Source organism: Pseudophryne corroboree, chromosome 2 (genome assembly GCF_028390025.1).
Source record: "Pseudophryne corroboree isolate aPseCor3 chromosome 2, aPseCor3.hap2, whole genome shotgun sequence".
NCBI lineage: Eukaryota > Metazoa > Chordata > Amphibia > Anura > Myobatrachidae > Pseudophryne > Pseudophryne corroboree.
Genome location: NC_086445.1, coordinates 581,084,299 through 581,104,699, shown reverse-complemented (window position 1 = coordinate 581,104,699; position 20,401 = coordinate 581,084,299). Strand labels below are relative to the sequence as shown.

At 46.4% G+C, this 20,401-nt stretch overlaps 1 protein-coding gene across 2 annotated transcripts in view; it reads left to right on the top strand.

The window, feature by feature from the left end:
- Positions 1-20,401, top strand: part of HNRNPR (heterogeneous nuclear ribonucleoprotein R) — a 216,393-nt gene that overhangs the window by 188,652 nt on the left and 7,340 nt on the right. For both annotated transcript variants that reach the window (XM_063954493.1, XM_063954492.1), the window contains exon 8: positions 10,616-10,737. In XM_063954493.1, the coding sequence (XP_063810563.1) occupies positions 10,616-10,737 (122 nt within the window). The remainder of the gene's footprint in view (positions 1-10,615; positions 10,738-20,401) is intronic.

Below are 20,401 nucleotides of genomic sequence, written 5' to 3'. Positions count from 1 at the left end.
GTTTAAGGGAAAGAAACCTGAGGTAACGTTTCCTCCCTCTCATGAACTGAACGCTCTTTTTGAAAAAGCTTGGGAAGAGGCTACTGATTCCCAGGAGGATTTCTATGGCGTATCCATTTCCCTCGGTGGATAGGTTACGGTGGGAATCCTCCCCTATGGTGGACAAAGCCCTGGTGCGTTTGTCCAAGAAGGTGGCGCTACCGTCCCCGGACACGGCAGCGCTTAAAGATCCTGTCGATTGTAAGCAGGAAACTACCTTGAAATCTATTTATGTCACTACGGTTACGCTGCTCAGGCCGGCCGTGGCATGGGTGAGTAGCGCTATTGAAAAGTGGGCAGATCACTTGTCATCTGAAATAGACACCCTGGATAGGGAAAGCATGCTTTTGACGCTGGGTCACATCAGGGACGCTGCTGTCTATCTAAAGGACGCTGCGAGAGATATTGGCCTCTTGGCTTCAAGGGCCAATGCCATGGCAATCTCTGCTAGGAGGGCGTTGTGGACGCATCAATGGAATGGTGATGCTGATTCTAAAAAGGCTATGGAGGCTCTGCCCTTCAAAGGTGAAGTTTTGTTTGGTGAAGGCCTCGCGGACCTGGTTTCTACAGCTACCGCGGGTAAGTCGTCCTTTTTGCCTTTTGTCCCTCAACAGCAAAAGAAAACCCCTCAATACCAGATGCAGTCCTTTCGGTCTCATAAATTCAGGAAAGGATGAGGGTCCTCTTTCCTTGCTGCTAAAGGTAAGGGAAAAGGAAAAAGATCGCCGGCTGTGGCAAGCTCCCAGGAGCAGAAGTCCTCCCTGGCTTCTGCTAAATCCACCGCATGACGCTGGGGCTCCGCTGTGGGAGTCCACGTCTTCAGCTCTTCAGTCAGGTCTGGGTTCACTCGGGCTTGGATCCTTGGGTGCTGGAAATTGTGACCCAAGGATACAAACTGGAGTTTCAAGACTAGCCTCCGCACCGATTTTTCAAATCGGCCTTGCCAGCTTCTCTTCCGGAAAGAGAGGTAGTGTGTGCGGCAATACAAAAGCTGTGTCGGCAGCAAGTCATTGTCGCGGTACCCCCGTTACAGCGGGGGGAAGGGTTTTATTCAACCCTGTTCATGGTCCCGAAACCGGATGGCTCGGTCAGACCGATTCTGAACTTAAAATCCCTCAATCTGTATTTAAAAAAATTCTAATTCAAGATGGAATCTCTCCGAGCAGTGATCTCCAGTCTGGAGGGGGGGGGGGGATTTTATGGTGTCTGTCGACATAAAGGATGCTTACCTACATGTCCCCATATATCCTCCACATCAGGCGTACCTGAGGTTCGCTGTTCAGGATTGTCACTACCAATTTCAGACGTTGCCGCTTGGACTTTCCACGGCCCTGAGGATTTTCACCAAGGTAATGGCGGAAATGATGGTATTCCTGCGCAAGCAAGGGGTCACAATTATCCCGTAATTGGACGATCTCCTGATAAAGGCGAGATCACAGGAGCAGTTGCTAAAAAACGTGGCGCTCTCCCTGACTGTTCTGCAACAACATGGCTGGCTCCTAAATTTGCCAAAGTCGCAGTTGATTCCGACAATACGGCTGTCGTTTTTGGGCATGATTCTGGACACGGAACTACAGAGAATTTTTCTCCCGTTGGAAAAAGCTCTGGAAATCCAGAACATGGTCAAGAAGCTTCTGAAACCGGCAAGAGTGTCGATTCATCAATGCACTCGAGTGCTGGGGAAAATGGTGGCGGCCTACGAGACCATTCCGTCTGGCAGGTTCCATGCAAGAACTTTTCAGTGGGACCTCTTGAACAAGTGGTCCGGGTCCCATCTACACATGCACCGGAAGATCAGCCTGTCCCCCAGGGCCAGGATTTCTCTCCTGTGGTGGCTCCAACTTTCTCACCTACTAGAGGGTCGCAGGTTCGGGATCCAAGATTGGATCTTGGTGACCACGGATGCGAGTCTCCGAGGTTGTGGAGCAGTCACACAGGGGGTAAATTTCCAGGGAAAATGGTCAAGCCAAGAAGCTTGTCTACACATAAACATTCTGGAATTAAGGGCCATCTACAACAGCCTTCTACAAGCGGAACATCTGCTGCGCAGCTTTCCCATCCTGATTCAGTCGGACAACATAACAGCGGTGGCGCACATAAACCGCCAAGGCGGAACAAGGAGCAGAGCGGCGATGGCGAAGGCCACAAAGATTCTTCGCTGGGCGGAAAAACATGCAAGCGTTCTGTCAGCGGTCTTTATTCCAGGCGTGGACAACTGGGAAGCAGACTTCCTCAGCAGACACTATCTCCGTCCAGGAGAGTGGGGTCTTCATCAAGAGGTCTTTGCAGAAGTGACAGGTCGTTGGGGAATTCCTTAAATAGACATGATGGCGTCTCGCCTCAACAAGAAGCTTCAGACGACGTATTGTTCCAGGTCGAGGGAGCCTCAGGCAGTAGCTGTGGACGCTCTAGTGACACTGTGGGTGTTTCAGTTGGTCTATGTGTTCCCTCCATTTCTTCTCATCCCAAAGGTGATAAGGATCATAAGAAGAACAAGGGTTCAGGCGATACTTTTTGTTCCAGATTGGCCACGGAGGGCCTGGTATCCGGATCTTCAGGAATTACTCATAGGAGATCCCTGGCCTCTTCCTCTAAGAGAGGATCTATTACTGCAGGGTTCGTGCGTGTTCCAAGACTTACCGCAGTTGCGTTTGACGGCATGGCGGTTGAACGCCAAATCCTAGCTCGAAAAGGGTATTCCCGGAGAGGTCATCCCCACTCTACTGAAAGCTAGAAAGGAGGTAACGGCGTATTTGGAGAAAATATGTGTCTTGGTGCGAATCCAAGTAGGCGCCTACGGAAGAATTTCAGCTGGGTCGTTTTCTCCATTTTTTGCAGGCTGAGGTGGATGTGAGCCTTAAGTTAGGCACCATTAAAGTGCAGGTCTCGGCCTTATCTATTTTCTTTCAAAAAGGAATTGGCCTCGCTTTCAGAAGTACAGACTTTCGTAAAGGGCGTGCTGCACTTCCAGCCTCCATTTGTGCCCCCAGTGGGACCTTAACGTGGTGTTACAGTTCCTTACGTCGCATTGGTTTGAACGTTTACAAAAGGTTGAGTTGAAATTTCTCACTTGGAAAGTGGTCATGCTATTGGCCTTGGCGTCCGCAAGCCGGGTGTCAGAGTTGGCGGCGTTGTCTCACAAAAGCCCCTACTTGGTTTTCCATGTAGATAGAGCGGAGTTGAGAACTCGTCAACAATTTCTGCCAAAGGTGGTTTCTTCGTTTCACATGAACCAACCTATTGTGGTACCTGTGGCTACTGAAGCCTTGGCTGAGTCAAAGTCTCTCGATGTGATCAGAGCTTTGAAAATTTATGTAGCCAGAACGGCTCTTATTAGGAAAACTGAGGCGCTGTTTGTCCTGTATGCTTCCAACAAGGTTGGGGCTCCTGCTTCTAAGCAGACTATTGCACGCTGGATCTGTAATATGATTCAGCATGCTCATTCTACGGCTGGATTGCCATTACCGAAATCGGTGAAGTCCCATTCCACTAGGAGGGTGGGCTCGTCTTGGGCGGCTGCCCAGGGTGTCTCGGTGTTACAACTTTGCCGAGCAGCTACTTGGTCAGGTTCAAACACTTTTGCAAAATTCTACAAGTTTGATACCCTAGCTCAGGCCTGGCCAACCTGTGGCTCTCCGGATGTTTTGAAACTACACATCCTAGCATGCCCTGCCATGGTTTTTCATTCCTTAATAGCAAAACTCTGGCAAAGCATGATGGGACTTGTAGTTTTACAACAGCTGGAGAGCCACAGGTTGGCCAGGCCTGCCCTAGCTGATGAGGACCTCATGTTTGCTCAATCGGTGCTGCAGTGTCATCCGCACGCTCCCGCCCGGTCTGGAGCTTTGGTATAAACCCCATGGTCCTTTTGGAGTCCCCGGCAGGACGTTTGAGAAAATAGGATTTTAATACCTACCAGTAAATCCTTTTCTCTTAGTCCGTAGAGGATGCTGGGCGCCCGTCCTAGTGCAGACTTTTTTCTGCAGTACTTGTTAATGGTTATTGCTTTTGTTACACAAAGGTTGTGTTTCGGTTAAGGTCAGCCTGTTGCTGATCTCTTTGGTTCACGCTGTAACCTGGTTTTAGTTAAATGCCATGTTGTATGGTGTGTTGTGGTGTGAGCTGGTATGTATCTCACCCTTAGTTTAACAAAATCCTTTTCCTCGAAATTCCATCTCCTCTGGGCACAGTTCCTATAACTGAAGTCTGGAGGAGGGGCATAGAGGGAGGAGCCAGTTCACGCCCATTAAAGTCTTAAAGTGCCCATGTCTCCTGCGGATCCCGTCTATACCCCATGGTCCTTTTGGAGTCACCAGCATCCTCTACGGACTATGAGAAAAGGATTTAACGGTAGGTATTAAAATCCTATTTTTAAATTAAATAAAATAACAGGTGGTGACTTTTCCTCCGTCTAAGGATAGCGTACCCTTTCCCTGAAGATGATAGGCGTAAGTGGGAGTCACCCCCAGTGATAGACACCTCAGTCTCTAGGTTGTCATAGAAAATCATTTTACCTGCCCCAGGGTCAGCTTCATTAAAAGAACCTGCTGACCGCAAATTAGAGACAACTTTATAGTCCATCTATGTTGCTACGGGTACGTTACTCAGTCCCATGATTGCTTCTGCGTGGGTAGGTAGCGCAGTGGAAAAGTGGGCAGACAATTTAATTGTTAATATTGACACGGTCGATAAAGATGATATGCTGCAAATTCTAGGTCATATCAAAGATTCTGCAGGTTACTTGGTTGAGGCTATGAAGGACATAGGCTTACTGGGCTCAAGGGCCTCTGCTATGGCGATTTCAGCCGCAGGGTGCTCTGGATCCGCCAATGGAATGCTGACGCTGAGTCCAAAAGAAATATTGGGTGCTCCCCTACAGTGGTGAGGCCCTCTTTGGAAACTAGATGCCATGATATCAACTACAACATCTGGCAAGTCAGCATTTCTGCCGTCGGCAGCTGCACCGGCTAAAAAAGTATATAATTCTCATTCTATGCAGTCCTTTCGGCCCAACAAGTACAAAAAGGCTAAAACTACCCCTTTTTTCACAGGAAAGGGGAGAGGAAAAGGTAGAAAACCTACAACACCCTCAGGCTCCCAGGAGCAGAATTCAGCAACTACTTCTGCAAAAGCCACAGTATAGCTGGGGCTCCTCTGCGGCAGTGCGATCGGGTGGGGGCACGTCTACTATTTTTCAGCCAGGTCTGGCTTTGCTCAGACCTGCATCCTTGGATTTTACAGATAATATCCCAAGGTTACAAGTTGGAATTTCAAGACCTTCCCCATGCCGATTTTTCAAATCAGCCTTGCCAGTTTCTGCTCAAGACAGCACAAATGTCCTGAACGCAATACACAAATTGTGTCAAGACAAAGTAATTGCCTTGGGTCCTGCCGAACAAAGGAACCAAGGCTTTTATTCAAGCCTGTTTGTGGTACCGAAGCCGGATGGCTCGGTCAGACCGATTTTAATCCTAAAATCTCTGAATCTTTTTTTGAAATGATTCAAATTCAAGATGGAATCCTTGAGAGCAGTGATTTCCAGCTTGGAAGAAAAGGAATTTCTGGTGCCAGTGGACATCAAGGATGCTTACTTGCATGTCCCCATTTACCCGCCACATCAAGCATACCTGAGGTTTGCGGTTCAGGATTGCCACTACCAATTCCAGACATTTACCGTTCGAGCTCTGCACCGCTCCGAGAATATTCACCAACGTGATGGCGGAGATGATGGTTCTCCTTCGAAAACAAGGAGTCAACATAATTCCATACTTGAACGATCTCCTCATAAAAGCGAGATCCAGGGACAAGCTACTCCAGAACATAGCATTATCCCTAAAGGTGCTTCAACAGCACGGTTCGATCATCAACTTTCCAAAATCCCAGTTGGAACCGACAATGAGATTATCGTTTTTGGGAATGATACTGGACACCGAGGTACAGAGAATATTTCTACCAATAGAAAAGGCTCAGGAGATCCAGAGCATGGTCAAACAACTTTTGAGACCAAGAACAGTATCAATTCATCAGTGCATTCGCCTGTTGGGGAAAATGGTAGCGGCTTACGAGGCGCTACAATATGGCCGTTTCCATGGGACCTACTGTACAAGTGGTCAGGGTCGCATCTCCACATGCATCAAAGGATAATCTTGTCAGTGAAAGTCAGAATTTCGCTTCTGTGGTGGCTACAAATTTCTTACCTCCTGGAGGGACGCAGGTTCAGGATCAGGCCTGGATCCTGGTGACCACGTTTGCAAGTCTCCGAGGATGGGGAGCAGTCACGCAAGGAGAAAGCTTCCAAGTAAGATGGTCAAGTCAAGAAACTCGCCTTCACATAAACATTCTGGAGTTGGGAGCTGTGTACAACAGCCTTCATCAAGTGGCACACCTTCTTCGAGGTCGTCCCATACAGATCCAGTCAGACAATGTAACGGCAGTAGCTTACATAAACCGTCAAGGCAAAACAAAAAACAGGGCGGCAATGGCAGAGATGACAAAGATACTCCTTTTTGCAGAAAGACATGCAAAAGCTCTGTCGGCAATTTTCTTTCCGGGAGTGGACAACTGGAAAGCAGACTTCCTCAGCAGACACAATCTCCATCCAGGAGATTGGGGCTTCCACCCAGAAGTCTTTGTGGAGGTAACAAGTCGTTGGGGTGTTCCTCAAGTGGACATGATGGCATCTCGTCTCAACAAGAAGCTTCCGCCATATTATTCCAGGTCGAGAGACCCACAAGCAATAGCAGTGGATGCACTGGTGACCCAGTGGGTGTTTCAGTCGGTGTATCTGTTCCCTCCACTTCCACTTGTTCCAAAGGTTCTCAAGATCATCAGAAGAACAAGAGTTCGAGCAATTCTCGTTGCTCCAGACTGGCCAAGGAGGGCCTGGTATCCAGATCTTCAGGAGTTATTACTGGAAGATCCTCGGCCTCTTCCTCTTCGCGAGGACCTGCTTCAGCAGGAGCTGTTAGTTTATCAGGACTTACTGCGGCTGCGTTTGACGGCATGTCTTGTTGAGCGCCAGATCCTAACCCGTAAGGATATTCCCAATGAAGTCATTCCTACACTTATTCTGGCCAGGAAAGGGGTAACGTCCAAACATTACCATCGTATTTGGAGAAAATATGTATCTTGGTGTGAATCCAAGAAGTCTCCTGCGGTGGAGTTTCAATTAGGACGTCTTCTCCTATTTCTACAGGCGGGTGTGGATGCTGGATTGAGATTAGAATCTATCAAGGTTCAGATTTCGTCCTTGTCAGTTTTCTTTCAGAAACAATTGGCTTCTCTTCCTGAGGTCCAGACGTTCGTAAAGGGGGTTCTGTGCATCCAACCTCCCTTTGTGCTTCCTGCGGCGCCATGGGATCTTAATGTGGTGTTGCAGTTCCTTAAATCGGACTGGTTTGAGCCTCTACAAGACGTAGAGTTGAAGTTTCTCACTTGGAAAATGGTCATGCTATTGGCCTTTGCCTCAGGCAGACGGGTGTCTGAGTTAGGAGCTCTCTCACACAAGAGTCCTTACTTAATATTTCATGAAGATAGGGCTGAACTAAGAACACGTCAGCATTTTCTTCCGAAGGCTGTGTCTTTTTTTCATATCAACCAAGCAGTGGTGGTGCCAGTGGCTTCTGACACCTCAGCCGTCTCAAAATCCTTGGATGTCGTCAGAGCGTTGAGGATTTATGTTGCAAGAACGGCTAGGATAAGGAAAACAGAATCTTTGTTTGTCCTCTATGACCCCAACAAGATTGGGGGTCCTGCTTCTAAGCAGACTATTGCGAGCTGGATCAGGGGTACCGTTCAGCACCCTCATTCCACGGCAGGATTGCCGTTACCGACTTCTGTAAAAGCCCACTCTACAAGGAAAGTGGGTTCGTCCTGGGTGGCTGCCCGGGGTGTCTCGGCTTTACAAATCTTCCGAGCTGCTACTTACTCAGGTGCAAACACGTTTGCTAAGTTTTATAAGTTTGACAACTTGGCTGCTGACGACCTACGGTTTGGTCAGTCAGTTCTGCAGGAACATTAGCACTTTACCGCCCGTACTGGGAGCTTTGGTACATCCCCATGGTACTAAAATGGACCCCAGCATCCTCAAGGACTTAAGAGAAAATATGATTTTAATTACCTGCCGGTAAATCCTTTTCTCGTAGTCCGTAGATGATGCTGGGCGCCCGCCCAGTGCTCATTTTTCCTGCTGATTACGTTTATCTTTCTGCACATTCTTTCATGTGTTCAGTTGTTAACAGCTGCTGCTGTTGCGTTATGCATGCTGGTTGGCATGACTTATGTTAAAGGTCATGTTAGCCGACATGTTTATGGATGGTGTGAGCTGGTGTGAATCTCGCCACAAGTTTAATAGTAATTCCTCTCTCGAGAATGTCCGTCTCCTCGGGCACAGTTCCTATACTGAAGTCTGGAGGAGGGGCATAGAGGGAGGAGCCAGTTCACACTGTTGAAAAGTCTTAAAGTGCCGAAGTCTTCTTCGGAACCGTCTATACCCTATGGTACTAAAATAGACCCCAGCATCCTCTACGGACTACGAGAAAAGGATTTACCGGCAGGTAATTAAAATCCTATTTTTTTTTTTACACCCACCGCCCACCAATTATATTTTCACTGTGCCACCACGTAATAAAAAAATAAATTATAATGGGTTCCAAATATATATATATAAGCTTGCGAGCAGGGCCTTCCTACCTCTATGACTGTTATCACCCAGTTTGTTATTGTTATTTCAAATTGTAAAGCGCAACGGAATTTGCTGCGCTATATAAGAAACTGTTAATAAATAATATATATATGTGTGTGTGTGTGTGTATATATATATATATATATATATATATATATATATATATATATATATATAAATCCAAGGTTCCACACTCAGTGGAGGGGCACTCACAGATTCCAAAACTCAAAAGTTCATACATTTTTTAATATATGGGTAATTCAGTTCACAGATACACCTTTGGTCAACTTTTCAACCCAACACATGGGTCTTTATCAAGACTGGCAAAAACAGTAATTGTTTGAAGAGTTCATATATATACAACATGTCATTAGAAAGATTCTGCAAAATCTTTTTGATCCCCTGAGTAGTTCATTTAGCAGAGAAGTGAGTATTTTTATATAAAGTGCGGCACTCCTAGTGGCTTGCATAAAGGACAACAGCAGGGCATGCGTGTAGAAAACGTTTCAAGGCCTTTATTGCGGCATTGTCATCAGGTGTATTTTGCCACAATAAAAGCATTAAAACGTTGCCTACATGCATGCCCTGCTGTTGTCCTTTATTCAAGCCGCTAGGAGTGCTGCACCTTTGGACTTTGTAACAATTATTTGTGGAGGTGCAGCAACGCGGTCCTAATGGGAGAGCCGGGCACTCTGGTCTATATATGTATATGTGTGTGTATATATATATATATATATATATATATATATATATATATATATATATAATATCTCATTGAACCCATTATAATTTTTTATTAAGTTGGTGGCACAGTGGAAATTGGTGGGGCAGTGGGTGATAAAAAAAAACTTCATTGGTTCCCCCTTCTACAGCCCTGCCCACACACCCGGAAATGCCTCCCCAATATTCGACTATGTAAAAAAGGTGCCAGTCTTTTGTCTTTCAAATTGTGTGAATAATTGCTTAGTGTGTACACTCTATTTCGTTTGTCAGGGTTCTGGGAAGTTCAAGGGAAATTGCTCATCTTCCACATTGTTTATCTTTCACATTGGCCATGTCTTCTAGTGTGTACGGCCCTTAAGTGTCCTTATGGACAAATGGCTTAAAAAACGAATAATTAGAAAGATGCGCAATATCTGTATACCTTTCAAAATTCAGGGATTTTTGAAAGTCTCTCTCTCTCTCTCTCTCTCTCTCTCTCTCTCTCTTTTATATATATATATATATATATATATATACATGCATGCATGCATATTCTTTTTTTTAATAGAACCCATTATATATATTTTTTTATTAAGTTGGTGAGGCAGTGGGTGATAAAAAACAAAAACAAAAACTTAATTGGTTCCCCCTTCTACAGCCCTGCCCACACATCCAGAAATTCCTCCCAAATATTAAAATATGTAAAAAAAAGGTGCCAATTCCAAAGATATCTTTCTTTTTTCAAATTGTTTGAAAAATTGCTTAGTGTGTACACTCAATTTCGTTTGTCAGGGTTCTGGGAAGTTCATGGGAAATTGCTCATCTTCCACATTGTTCATCTTTCACATTGGTCATGTCTTCTAGTGTGTAGGCCCCTTAATGCCTTGTTATTCCAGCTGTTTATGCAGACAGGCCACATAAAGTATTGTGTGTTTCTCTTTCATTGATAGCCTGACCATACTTAGTACTCACCATTTACTTTCACTATGTAAATATACAGTGGATTGTCACAGCTAATCAGAGACTAGATGATAACACTGCAAATACCTATGATTTAATGGTCCTGACTTATGTGCTATAATGGTAACGCAGAGTCTAGTTTAGCTATAACAGTAATGCAATCTATAGGTTTACCTTATTACAGTACTTCTGTATAGTCATGCCTTTTATTTGTTTTACTTTGCTTCATAGGCTATGGATGAAATGAATGGGACAGACCTGGAAGGGGAAGACATTGAAATAGTACTGGCAAAACCTCCAGATAAAAAGAGAAAGGAGCGTCAGGCAGCACGACAAGCTTCTCGTGGCACTTTGTGAGTATGTGGTGCATTCCATGCAAACCTGTTAAAAAAAAAAAAAAAAAAAAAAAATTCTACACAGAAAAATTAAATAAAATTAAAATAGTAATAATACCTGCCATTTCTGATCTACAAAACGAGCCTTTCATTTCTGCTTCACGTGAGCCTTCTTGTAACGCCCATTACATCTCATAGTTCATGCCCACTTCAGTCTTTTAAAACTCCCATCTCCTGTTTGGGTTGCAGCTATACCTGCAAATACATCACATCGAAGCTTGTAAATATAGTTTGGAACAACCTGTTCTATTTTTCTCTTACAATTCCGTCCGGATTATCTTCATGTAGGTCTTCAGTCATGAGTGAGGGGGCATCAGAACTGGCTTTATCACATATGTAACAACTCATACACTAGGCAACTTGTGTGTCTGATTTGCCCTTAACAAAGATCTCTGTCCACCTGGTCTCCACCATCCAGTGTCCAACTTCTGCACCATGCCGATGCACCAATCTCGAAGACATGCATTCCATGTAATACTGTGTAATTGCAAAAAAGTAGTTTAATCATGTAATGAGAATATTTTCGCTGCAGTTTTCTATCTTGGTTTTATAAATGGCCCTTGTTGTGTTCTGTTCCATTTGTTGTTGGTGACCGAATTCTGTTGTCTTCATTCTACTGTACTAGCTGCTGGACCCCAAATATCACAATCATCTTTACTTTGTGAAACATGCTGTTCTCATTTGCCTTAGTTATCTCCCAAGCCTTCCAATAATAGAGCTCCTAAGAACTTTACCTGCTGACTTCTTTTTTTATACATAAGAAATAAGGTAATATCCTCCCTGATGCTTAGATGTTTTAGATTGGTCTCCCTAGCTGTCTTGCCATATTCATGATCCCTTTAATCTCCTAGTATTACTCTCAGTCACCTGGATCATCTTGCTCAGATTTCAATAGTTTTGTTGACAGCATGCTTTTATATGGTGAGAAAAGGGCTTGCAGTGAACATGTTGTAATCACTTATTCAGTGAACTTAAAAACAGAACTACAAAAAAAATCAAAGTGCTGAACTATTACAGATTGTCCCAAATAGTCTTTAAAAGTAATTACTTATTGTTGAAAAGACACTGAACTTCAAATGCAAGTTATATATACCAGCAAAAACCTTACAAGCTACGTCTTTTAAATAAACATTTTTCTCTGACGTCCTAGTGGATGCTGGGGACTCCGTAAGGACCATGGGGAATAGCGGACTCCGCAGGAGACTGGGCACTCTAAAGAAAGATTTAGTACTATCTGGTGTGCACTGGCTCCTCCCTCTATGCCCCTCCTCCAGACCTCAGTTAGAATATGTGCCCGGACAGAGCTGGGTGCTTTTAGTGAGCTCTCCTGAGCCTGCTAATAAGAAAGTATTTTAGTTAGGTTTTTTATTTTCAGAGAGCTTCTGCTGGCAACAGACTCTCTGCTACGAGGGACTGAGGGGAGAGAAGCAAACCTACTAACTGCGGCTAGGTTGCGCTTCTTAGGCTACTGGACACCATTAGCTCCAGAGGGATCGAACACAGGACCTGACCTTGTCGTCCGTTCCCGGAGCCGCGCCGCCGTCCCCCTCGCAGAGCCAGAAGACAGAAGCCGGCAGAAGTGAAGACATCGAAATGGGCGGCAGAAGACTCCTGTCTTCACATGAGGTAGCGCACAGCACTGCAGCTGTGCGCCATTGCGCCCACACTAACCCACACACTCCGGTCACTGTAGGGTGCAGGGCGCAGAGGGGTCGCCCTGGGCAGCAATTAGATACCTCCTGGCGAATGCTGCATATAAACAGTGGCACACTGTTATATGTATGAGCCCCCGCCATTTATTTTACACAAAATCGCGGGACAGAAGCCCGCCGCTGAGGGGGCGGGGCCTTCTTCCTCAGCACTCACCAGCGCCATTTTCCTTCCACAGCTCTGCTGAGAGGAAGCTCCCCAGGCTCTCCCCTGCAGAATCACGGTAGAAGGGTAAAAAAGAGAGGGGGGGCACATAAATTTAGGCGCATAAATCATAATTCAGCAGCTACTGGGTAAACACTAAGTTACTAAGTATCCCTGGGTTATATAGCGCTGGGGTGTGTGCTGGCAGACTCTCTCTCGGTCTCTCCAAAAGGCCTTGTGGGGGTCCTGTCCTCATTTAGAGCTTCCCCTGTGTGTGTGGTGTGTCGGTACGTGTGTGTCGACATGTTTGACGAAGAGGGCTATGTGGAGGCAGAGCAAGTGCAGTTGACTGACGTGTCGCCGCCGACGGTGCCGACACCTGATTGGATGGATATGTGGAAGGTGTTAAATGATAATGTAAACTCCTTACATAAAAGGTTGGATAAAGCTGATACCTCGGGCCAGTCAGGGTCTCAACCCATGCCTGATCCTACAGCGCAGAGGCCCTCAGGGTCTCAAAAGCGCCCACTATCCAAAATGGTTGACACAGATGTCGACACGGATTCTGACTCCAGTGTCGACGACGATGATGCAAAATTGCAACCAAAAATGACAAAAGCTATACGTTACATGATTATAGCGATGAAGGATATTTTACACATATCAGAGGTAAACCCTGTCCCTGACCAGAGGGTTTATATGTATGGGGAGAAAAAGCAAGAGGTGACTTTTCCCCCTTCACATGAGTTAAATGAGTTATGTGAAAGAGCGTGGGATTCCCCAGATAAGAAAGTCCTGATTTCCAAAAGGTTACTTATGGCGTACCCTTTCCCGCCAGAGGACAGGGTGCGCTGGGAATCCTCCCCTAGGGTAGATAAAGCTCTGACACGCTTATCTAAGAAGGTGGCCCTGCCGTCGCAGGATACGGCCACCCTAAAGGATCCTGCAGATAGAAAGCAGGAAAGTATCCTGAAATCTGTTTATACGCATTCAGGGACTCTACTGAGGCCGGCAATTGCATCGGCGTGGATGTGTAGTGCTGTAGCAGCGTGGACAGATAATCTGTCTGAGGAAATGGATACCTTAGACAGGGATACCATTATGCTGACCCTGGGGCATATAAAAGACACTGTCCTATATATGAGGGATGCCCAGAGGGACATTTGCCTACTGGGCTCTAGAATTAATGCAATGTCAATTTCTGACAGGAGGGTCCTGTGGACTCGGCATTGGACAGGTGATGCCGACTCCAAAAAACACATGGAAGTGTTACCTTACAAGGGTGAGGAATTGTTTGGGGACGGTCTCTCGGACCTGGTTTCCACAGCTACTGCTGGGAAGTCAAACTTTTTGCCATATATTCCCTCACAACCGAAGAAAGCACCGTATTACCAAATGCAGTCCTTTCACGCACAAAGAAGCAAGAAGGTCAGAGGTGCTTCCTTTCTTGCTAGAGGCAGGGGCAGAGGAAAAAAGCTGCACCTTACAGCTAGTTCCCAGGAACAGAAGTCCTCCCCGGCTTCCACTAAATCCACCGCATGACGCTGGGGCTCCACGGGTGGAGCCAGGAGCGGTGGGGGCGCGTCTCCGAAATTTTAGCCACCAATGGGTTCGCTCACAGGTGGATCCCTGGGCTATACAGATTGTGTCTCAGGGATACAAGCTGGAATTCGAGGTGATGCCCCCTCAACGTTACCTAAAATCGGCCCTGCCAGCTTCCCCCATAGAAAGGGAAGTAGTGGTAGCGGCAATTCACAAGCTATTTCTCCAGCAAGTGGTGGTAAAGGTTCCACTTCTTCAACAGGGGAAGGGATACTATTCCACAATGTTTGTGGTACCGAAACCGGACGGTTCGGTCAGACCTATGTTAAATTTAAAGTCCCTGAACAATTATCTGAAAAGATTCAAGTTCAAAATGGAATCGCTCAGAGCGGTCATTGCAAGCCTGAAAGAGGGGGATTTTATGGTGTCTCTGGACATCAAGGATGCTTACTTGCATGTCCCCATTTATCCGCCTCATCAGGAGTACCTCAGATTTGTGGTACAGGACTGCCATTACCAATTCCAGACGTTGCCGTTTGGCCTGTCCACGGCACCGAGAATATTTACCAAGGTAATGGCTGAAATGATGGTGATCCTGAGAAAGCAAGGAGTCCGTTATCCCATACTTGGACGATCTCCTCATAAAGGCGAGGTCGAGGGAGCAGTTGCAGATCAGCGTGGCGCACTCACAGGAAGTGTTGCAACAGCATGGCTGGATTCTGAATATCCCAAAGTCGCAGCTGATTCCTACGACGCGTCTGCCCTTTCTGGGCATGATTCTGGACACAGACCAGAAGAAGGTCTTTCTCCCGACAGAGAAGGCTCAAGAGCTTGTGACTCTAGTCAGAGACCTCTTAAAACCAAAACAGGTGTCGGTGCATCACTGCACGCGAGTCCTGGGAAAGATGGTGGCATCATACGAGGCCATTCCTTTCGGCAGGTTCCATGCGAGGACCTTTCAACGGGACTTACTGGACAAGTGGTCCGGATCACATCTACAGATGCATCGGCTGATCACCCTGTCCCCCAGGGCCAGGGTGTCTCTTCTGTGGTGGCTACAGAGTGCTCACCTTCTCGAGGGCCGCAGATTCGGCATACAGGACTGGGTCCTGGTGACCACGGATGCGAGCCTCCGAGGGTGGGGGGCAGTCACTCAGGGAAGAGACTTCCAAGGGTTGTGGTCAAGTCAGGAAACTTGTCTGCACATAAATATCCTGGAACTAAGGGCCATATTCAACGCCCTGAGTCAAGCGGAGCCCCTGCTTCGCAACCAACCGGTGCTGATTCAGTCAGACAACATCACCGCGGTGGCTCATGTAAACCGCCAGGGCGACACAAGAAGCAGAGTCGCGATGGCGGATGCCACTAGGATTCTTCGGTGGGCGGAACAGCACGTGAGCGCTCTGTCAGCAGTGTTCATTCCGGGAGTGGACAACTGGGAAGCAGACTTCCTCAGCAGACACGACCTCCACCCGGGAGAGTGGGGACTTCATCAAGAAGTCTTCATTCAGATTACGAATCGATGGGAACTGCCACAGGTAGACATGATGGCGTCCCATCTCAACAAAAAGCTGCAACGGTATTGCGCCAGGTCAAGAGACCTTCAGGCGATAGCTGTGGACGCCCTGGTAACACCGTGGGTGTTCCAGTCGGTCTATGTGTTCCCTCCTCTTCCTCTCATACCCAAGGTACTGACAATTGTAAGAAGAAGAGGAGTGAGAACAATACTCATTGTTCCGGATTGGCCAAGAAGACCTTGGTACCCGGAATTGCAAGAAATGTTCACAGAGGACCCATGGCCTCTGCCTCTCAGACAGGACCTGTTGCAACAGGGGCCCTGCCTGTTCCAAGACTTACCGCGGCTGCGTTTGACGGCATGGCGATTGAACGCCGGATCCTAGCGGAAAAAGGCATTCCGGAGGAAGTTATTCCTACGCTGATAAAGGCTAGGAAGGACGTGACGGCAAAGCATTATCACCGCCTATGGCGAAAATATGTTGCTTGGTGTGAGGCCAGGAAGGCCCCTACAGAGGAATTCCAACTGGGCAGATTTCTGCACTATCTACAGTCGGGAGTGACTATGGGCTTGAATTTGGGATCCATAAAGGTCCAGATTTCGGCCCTATCCATTTTCTTTCAAAAGGAACTGGCTTCTCTTCCTGAAGTTCAGACGTTTGTTAAGGGAGTGCTGCATATTCAGCCCCCTTTTGTGCCACCAGTGGCACCTTGGGATCTTAACGTGGTGTTGGGTTTCCTAAAATCCCACTGGTTTGAACCACTTAAGACCGTGGAGCTAAAGTATCTCACGTGGAAGGTGGTCATGCTATTGGCATTAGCTTCGGCTAGGCGTGTGTCAGAATTGGCGGCTTTGTCATGTAAAAGCCCCTATCTGGTTTTTCATATGGACATGGCAGAATTGCGGACTCGTCCCCAATTTCTGCCAAAGGTGGTGTCATCTTTTCATTTGAACCAACCTATTGTAGTGCCTGCGGCTACTCGTGACTTGGAGGATTCCAGGTTACTAGATGTAGTCAGGGCTTTGAAGATTTATGTAGCCCGAACAGCTGGAGTCCGGAAAACTGACTCGCTGTTTATCCTATATGCCCCCAACAAGTTGGGTGCTCCTGCTTCAAAGCAAACCGTTGCCTGCTGGATCTGTAACACGATTCAGCAGCTCATTCTGCGGCTGGGTTGCCGCATCCAAAATCAGTGAAAGCCCATTCCACTAGGAAGGTGGGCTCTTCTTGGGCGGCTGCCCGAGGGGTCTCGGCATTACAGCTTTGCCGAGCTGCTACTTGGTCGAGTTCAAACACATTTGCAAAATTCTACAAGTTTGATACCCTGGCTGAGGAGGACCTTGAGTTTGCTCATTCGGTGCTGCAGAGTCATCCGCACTCTCCCGCCCGTTTGGGAGCTTTGGTATAATCCCCATGGTCCTTACGGAGTCCCCACCATCCACTAGGACGTCAGAGAAAATAAGATTTTACTTACCGGTAAATCTATTTCTCGTAGTCTGTAGTGGATGCTGGGCGCCCGTCCCAAGTGCGGAATTTCTGCAATACGTGTACATAGTTATTGCTTAATAATGGGTTATGTTATGTTGGCATCCATTGTTGATGCCCTGTTGTTCATACTGTTGACTGGATAAGTGTATCACAAGTTGTACGGTGTGATTGGTGTGGCTGGTATGAGTCTTACCCGAGATTCCAGAATCCTTTCCTTATAATGTCTGCTCTTCCGGGCACAGTTTCCTTAACTGAGGTCTGGAGGAGGGGCATAGAGGGAGGAGCCAGTGCACACCAGATAGTACTAAATCTTTCTTTAGAGTGCCCAGTCTCCTGCGGAGCCCGCTATTCCCCATGGTCCTTACGGAGTCCCCAGCATCCACTACGGACTACGAGAAATAGATTTACCGGTAAGTAAAATCTTATTTTTTTAGGATAAAGACCAATCAATAACTGCTATCCCTGAGTGTTAGATCCAGCCATATCGGAGGAGTCTTTCACATTTGTGAAAGACTTCTTCAAGGGATTCTGACACTGCACGTGTACACAGTGAGTTTTTGTCACAAAATCTCTTCAACTGCAAATATGCCTCTATAGGCTTTAAGCAGTGTACGCCATCTGATAGTGGTCAGACCATAGTCCCCTTTGCTGATAATGGGGACAGTGACTTACAGCGTTAGTTAACCTTCTACAAGAGATTTCTATGATGAAAGTTCTCTGTTAGCACATAGCAACAATTCATAAAATTATAAAGAAATTGCTTGATAGGCCCCTAATAGATGGAACCCTAATAAAGCTGTAATCTTCTCATTGGGATAGATTTCTTTGTAAATTTAGTACTGGGGTTTTTCCCCCCATAAGTGCAATACACTAGTATTTGTTTTAACAGATTTTATAGACCTATTCCTGAATGTATGAATTTCTCCAGCAGGGTCCACAGGTTATCCACAGGATAACAATAGGATATGATGGAGCGACAGCGAATTGGCACCAAACGAACAAAAGCTTTCAGGCCTCCCAGGATGCAACGGGCCCATCCATTTATCCCCGCCCACTGGCTCAGGCAAATCAGTTTTTTGTTTGGTGCGGCAGGAGCCTGACCATGGTCAGAGGGCTGCTGTTCCTTTTAGCAGCCCTAAGCTTTCTTATGTTATTTTTTAGTCTTACTAAGTCTTTGAGTGATCTTTTCTTAACAGCGTCTTATACGCTTAGAAAGAGTCGCTCCAACAACTCTCCGCTGGGCCGCGACAATGCTTACCCACGAGTACAGTGCTGTTTTGGCGGGCGTCTGTGTTGGATATACTGGCAGGTGCAGCAGACGTTACCAGGCTGTGGCCGCAGCACGGAGAGAAGGTAAGGCATCGATTCCGCTTAGTAGATGGAATATGAACACTGTATTGGGAGGAGACTACCAAACAGTAGCTGACGCGGCTTCCACCACGGGTGCATCAGCGCTAGGCCTTAGGGATCTTAGGCACCAGGAATAGTATGAGGCCGCGATCCCTAGGGTTGTCAGCAGGGGGAGTTAGGCGCTCTTCTGGTCGCCCCTCCCCCCGGTTCATGACCAGTTTCCGCCGAGTCTCCCGCCATGAACTGTTTCCTCGCTTCCGTCCCACACGCTACCACAAGGGGACTCGGTCACAGCATGGGCCGCTGCGTCTGTGTTCCACTAAGCGCTACCGCGAGTAGACCCGGTCGCAGCATGGACTGTGTGACCGGTGCATCTGTTCACTGATCGTCTGTGTTCACTATAGGTTCCCGGAGTGACAGGGTACACTAGTGGCATCTGGATCCACTCGGCGTTTGCTAACGTATTGATCAATCCTGGAAACGAGGTGAGTCTCCCTGTATCCCACTCTACTGAGTACGGGCTATACAGCACTAAATTTCTATCTACTTGCCAATTACATATGAGTCTGTGTACATTTACTGTGGTTTTCTTCGCAATGCGTCTGAATTCGTTAGATCTGTGTAAAACAGAATTCAGTACTATGTACTCTTACATACTTTAAAATGTGTTTGAAGTTGATAATGTGCTCAAATGACTAATATATAACATGTGACTGACTGCTAGTGTGATTGCTGACTTTAATATATGTTTGTCAGTTGTTTCTTCTGATCCTCAATGCCGGTGCAAGGGTAGGGTCAGATTGATATCACTTTAGAAGGTTAAAGTGATTACTGTCACAAATTGTGTAGTACACTGTGAAAGTGCTGATTATTTATCATATCTAAGAGCAGCAAAAGTGACGAAGGTACACTTACAGTAACACCAACACTCATATCATATTTGTCTTGCAAAACTGTATTATCCTCTCAGGATCTGGTTCAGTATGGTTTATGTGCAAATTGTTTTGCTTTTCAGCAAAATACAAGGCAGATCCCAGTGCAACGTCAGGTACAGATGGATCCACCTTGGGCTATGTTTGCACAAACCTTGTCCAGTATAGCTGAATGGGTAATTCCTACAGCTTCTTTACCAGTGATGGGGTACACTATTAACCCATACATGCAGCTTATATAATTTTCCCCAGCAGCTTCACATATGAAACAAGCTGATAAACCGATGGTAAGTAAACCTTCACAAGCTACATAAGATGATTCATCAGAAGATGAAAATTCAATTTACTCTACTTCGGCATACGAAGAGGAGGAAGAGGCTCAGTGGATATAGCTGAATTAATTAGAACTATAAAGGCCATTCTATCCTTAGAGGATTCAGCAGAGCCTGTGTTAAATACCAAGGCACTTGTATTTAAACGTCCCAAAGCAGTTAAGACTGCGTTTCCAGGGTCAGATCAGCTGACAGAAATCATGGAAGAGGCTTGGGCTACACCCAATAAAAAAAATATAGAATTCCCAAAAAGTGGGATTCCAATTATCCTTTTCCAGCAGGGGACTGTTTAAAAAGGGAGGTGGCTCCTAAAGTAGATACGCATGTAATTCGATTAGTGCGAAAATCTATATTGCCTTTACCTTCAACATCATTAAATAATGTCACGGATAGGAGAGTGGATGGTTTTCTAAAAACCATATTTTCTCTGTCTGGGGCAGTCAAAAGGCCAGCCATAGCTTCAGCTTGGACGGCAAAGGCAGTGGCTGCCTGGGCTGATGCACTGGAAGAGGATGGTTTCTCAGCTTTTAGAGAACAAAAATCCTAGCTCATATTAAACAGGCTGCAGTATTCTTGGAAGAACCGACAATAGACATGGGTACTATTG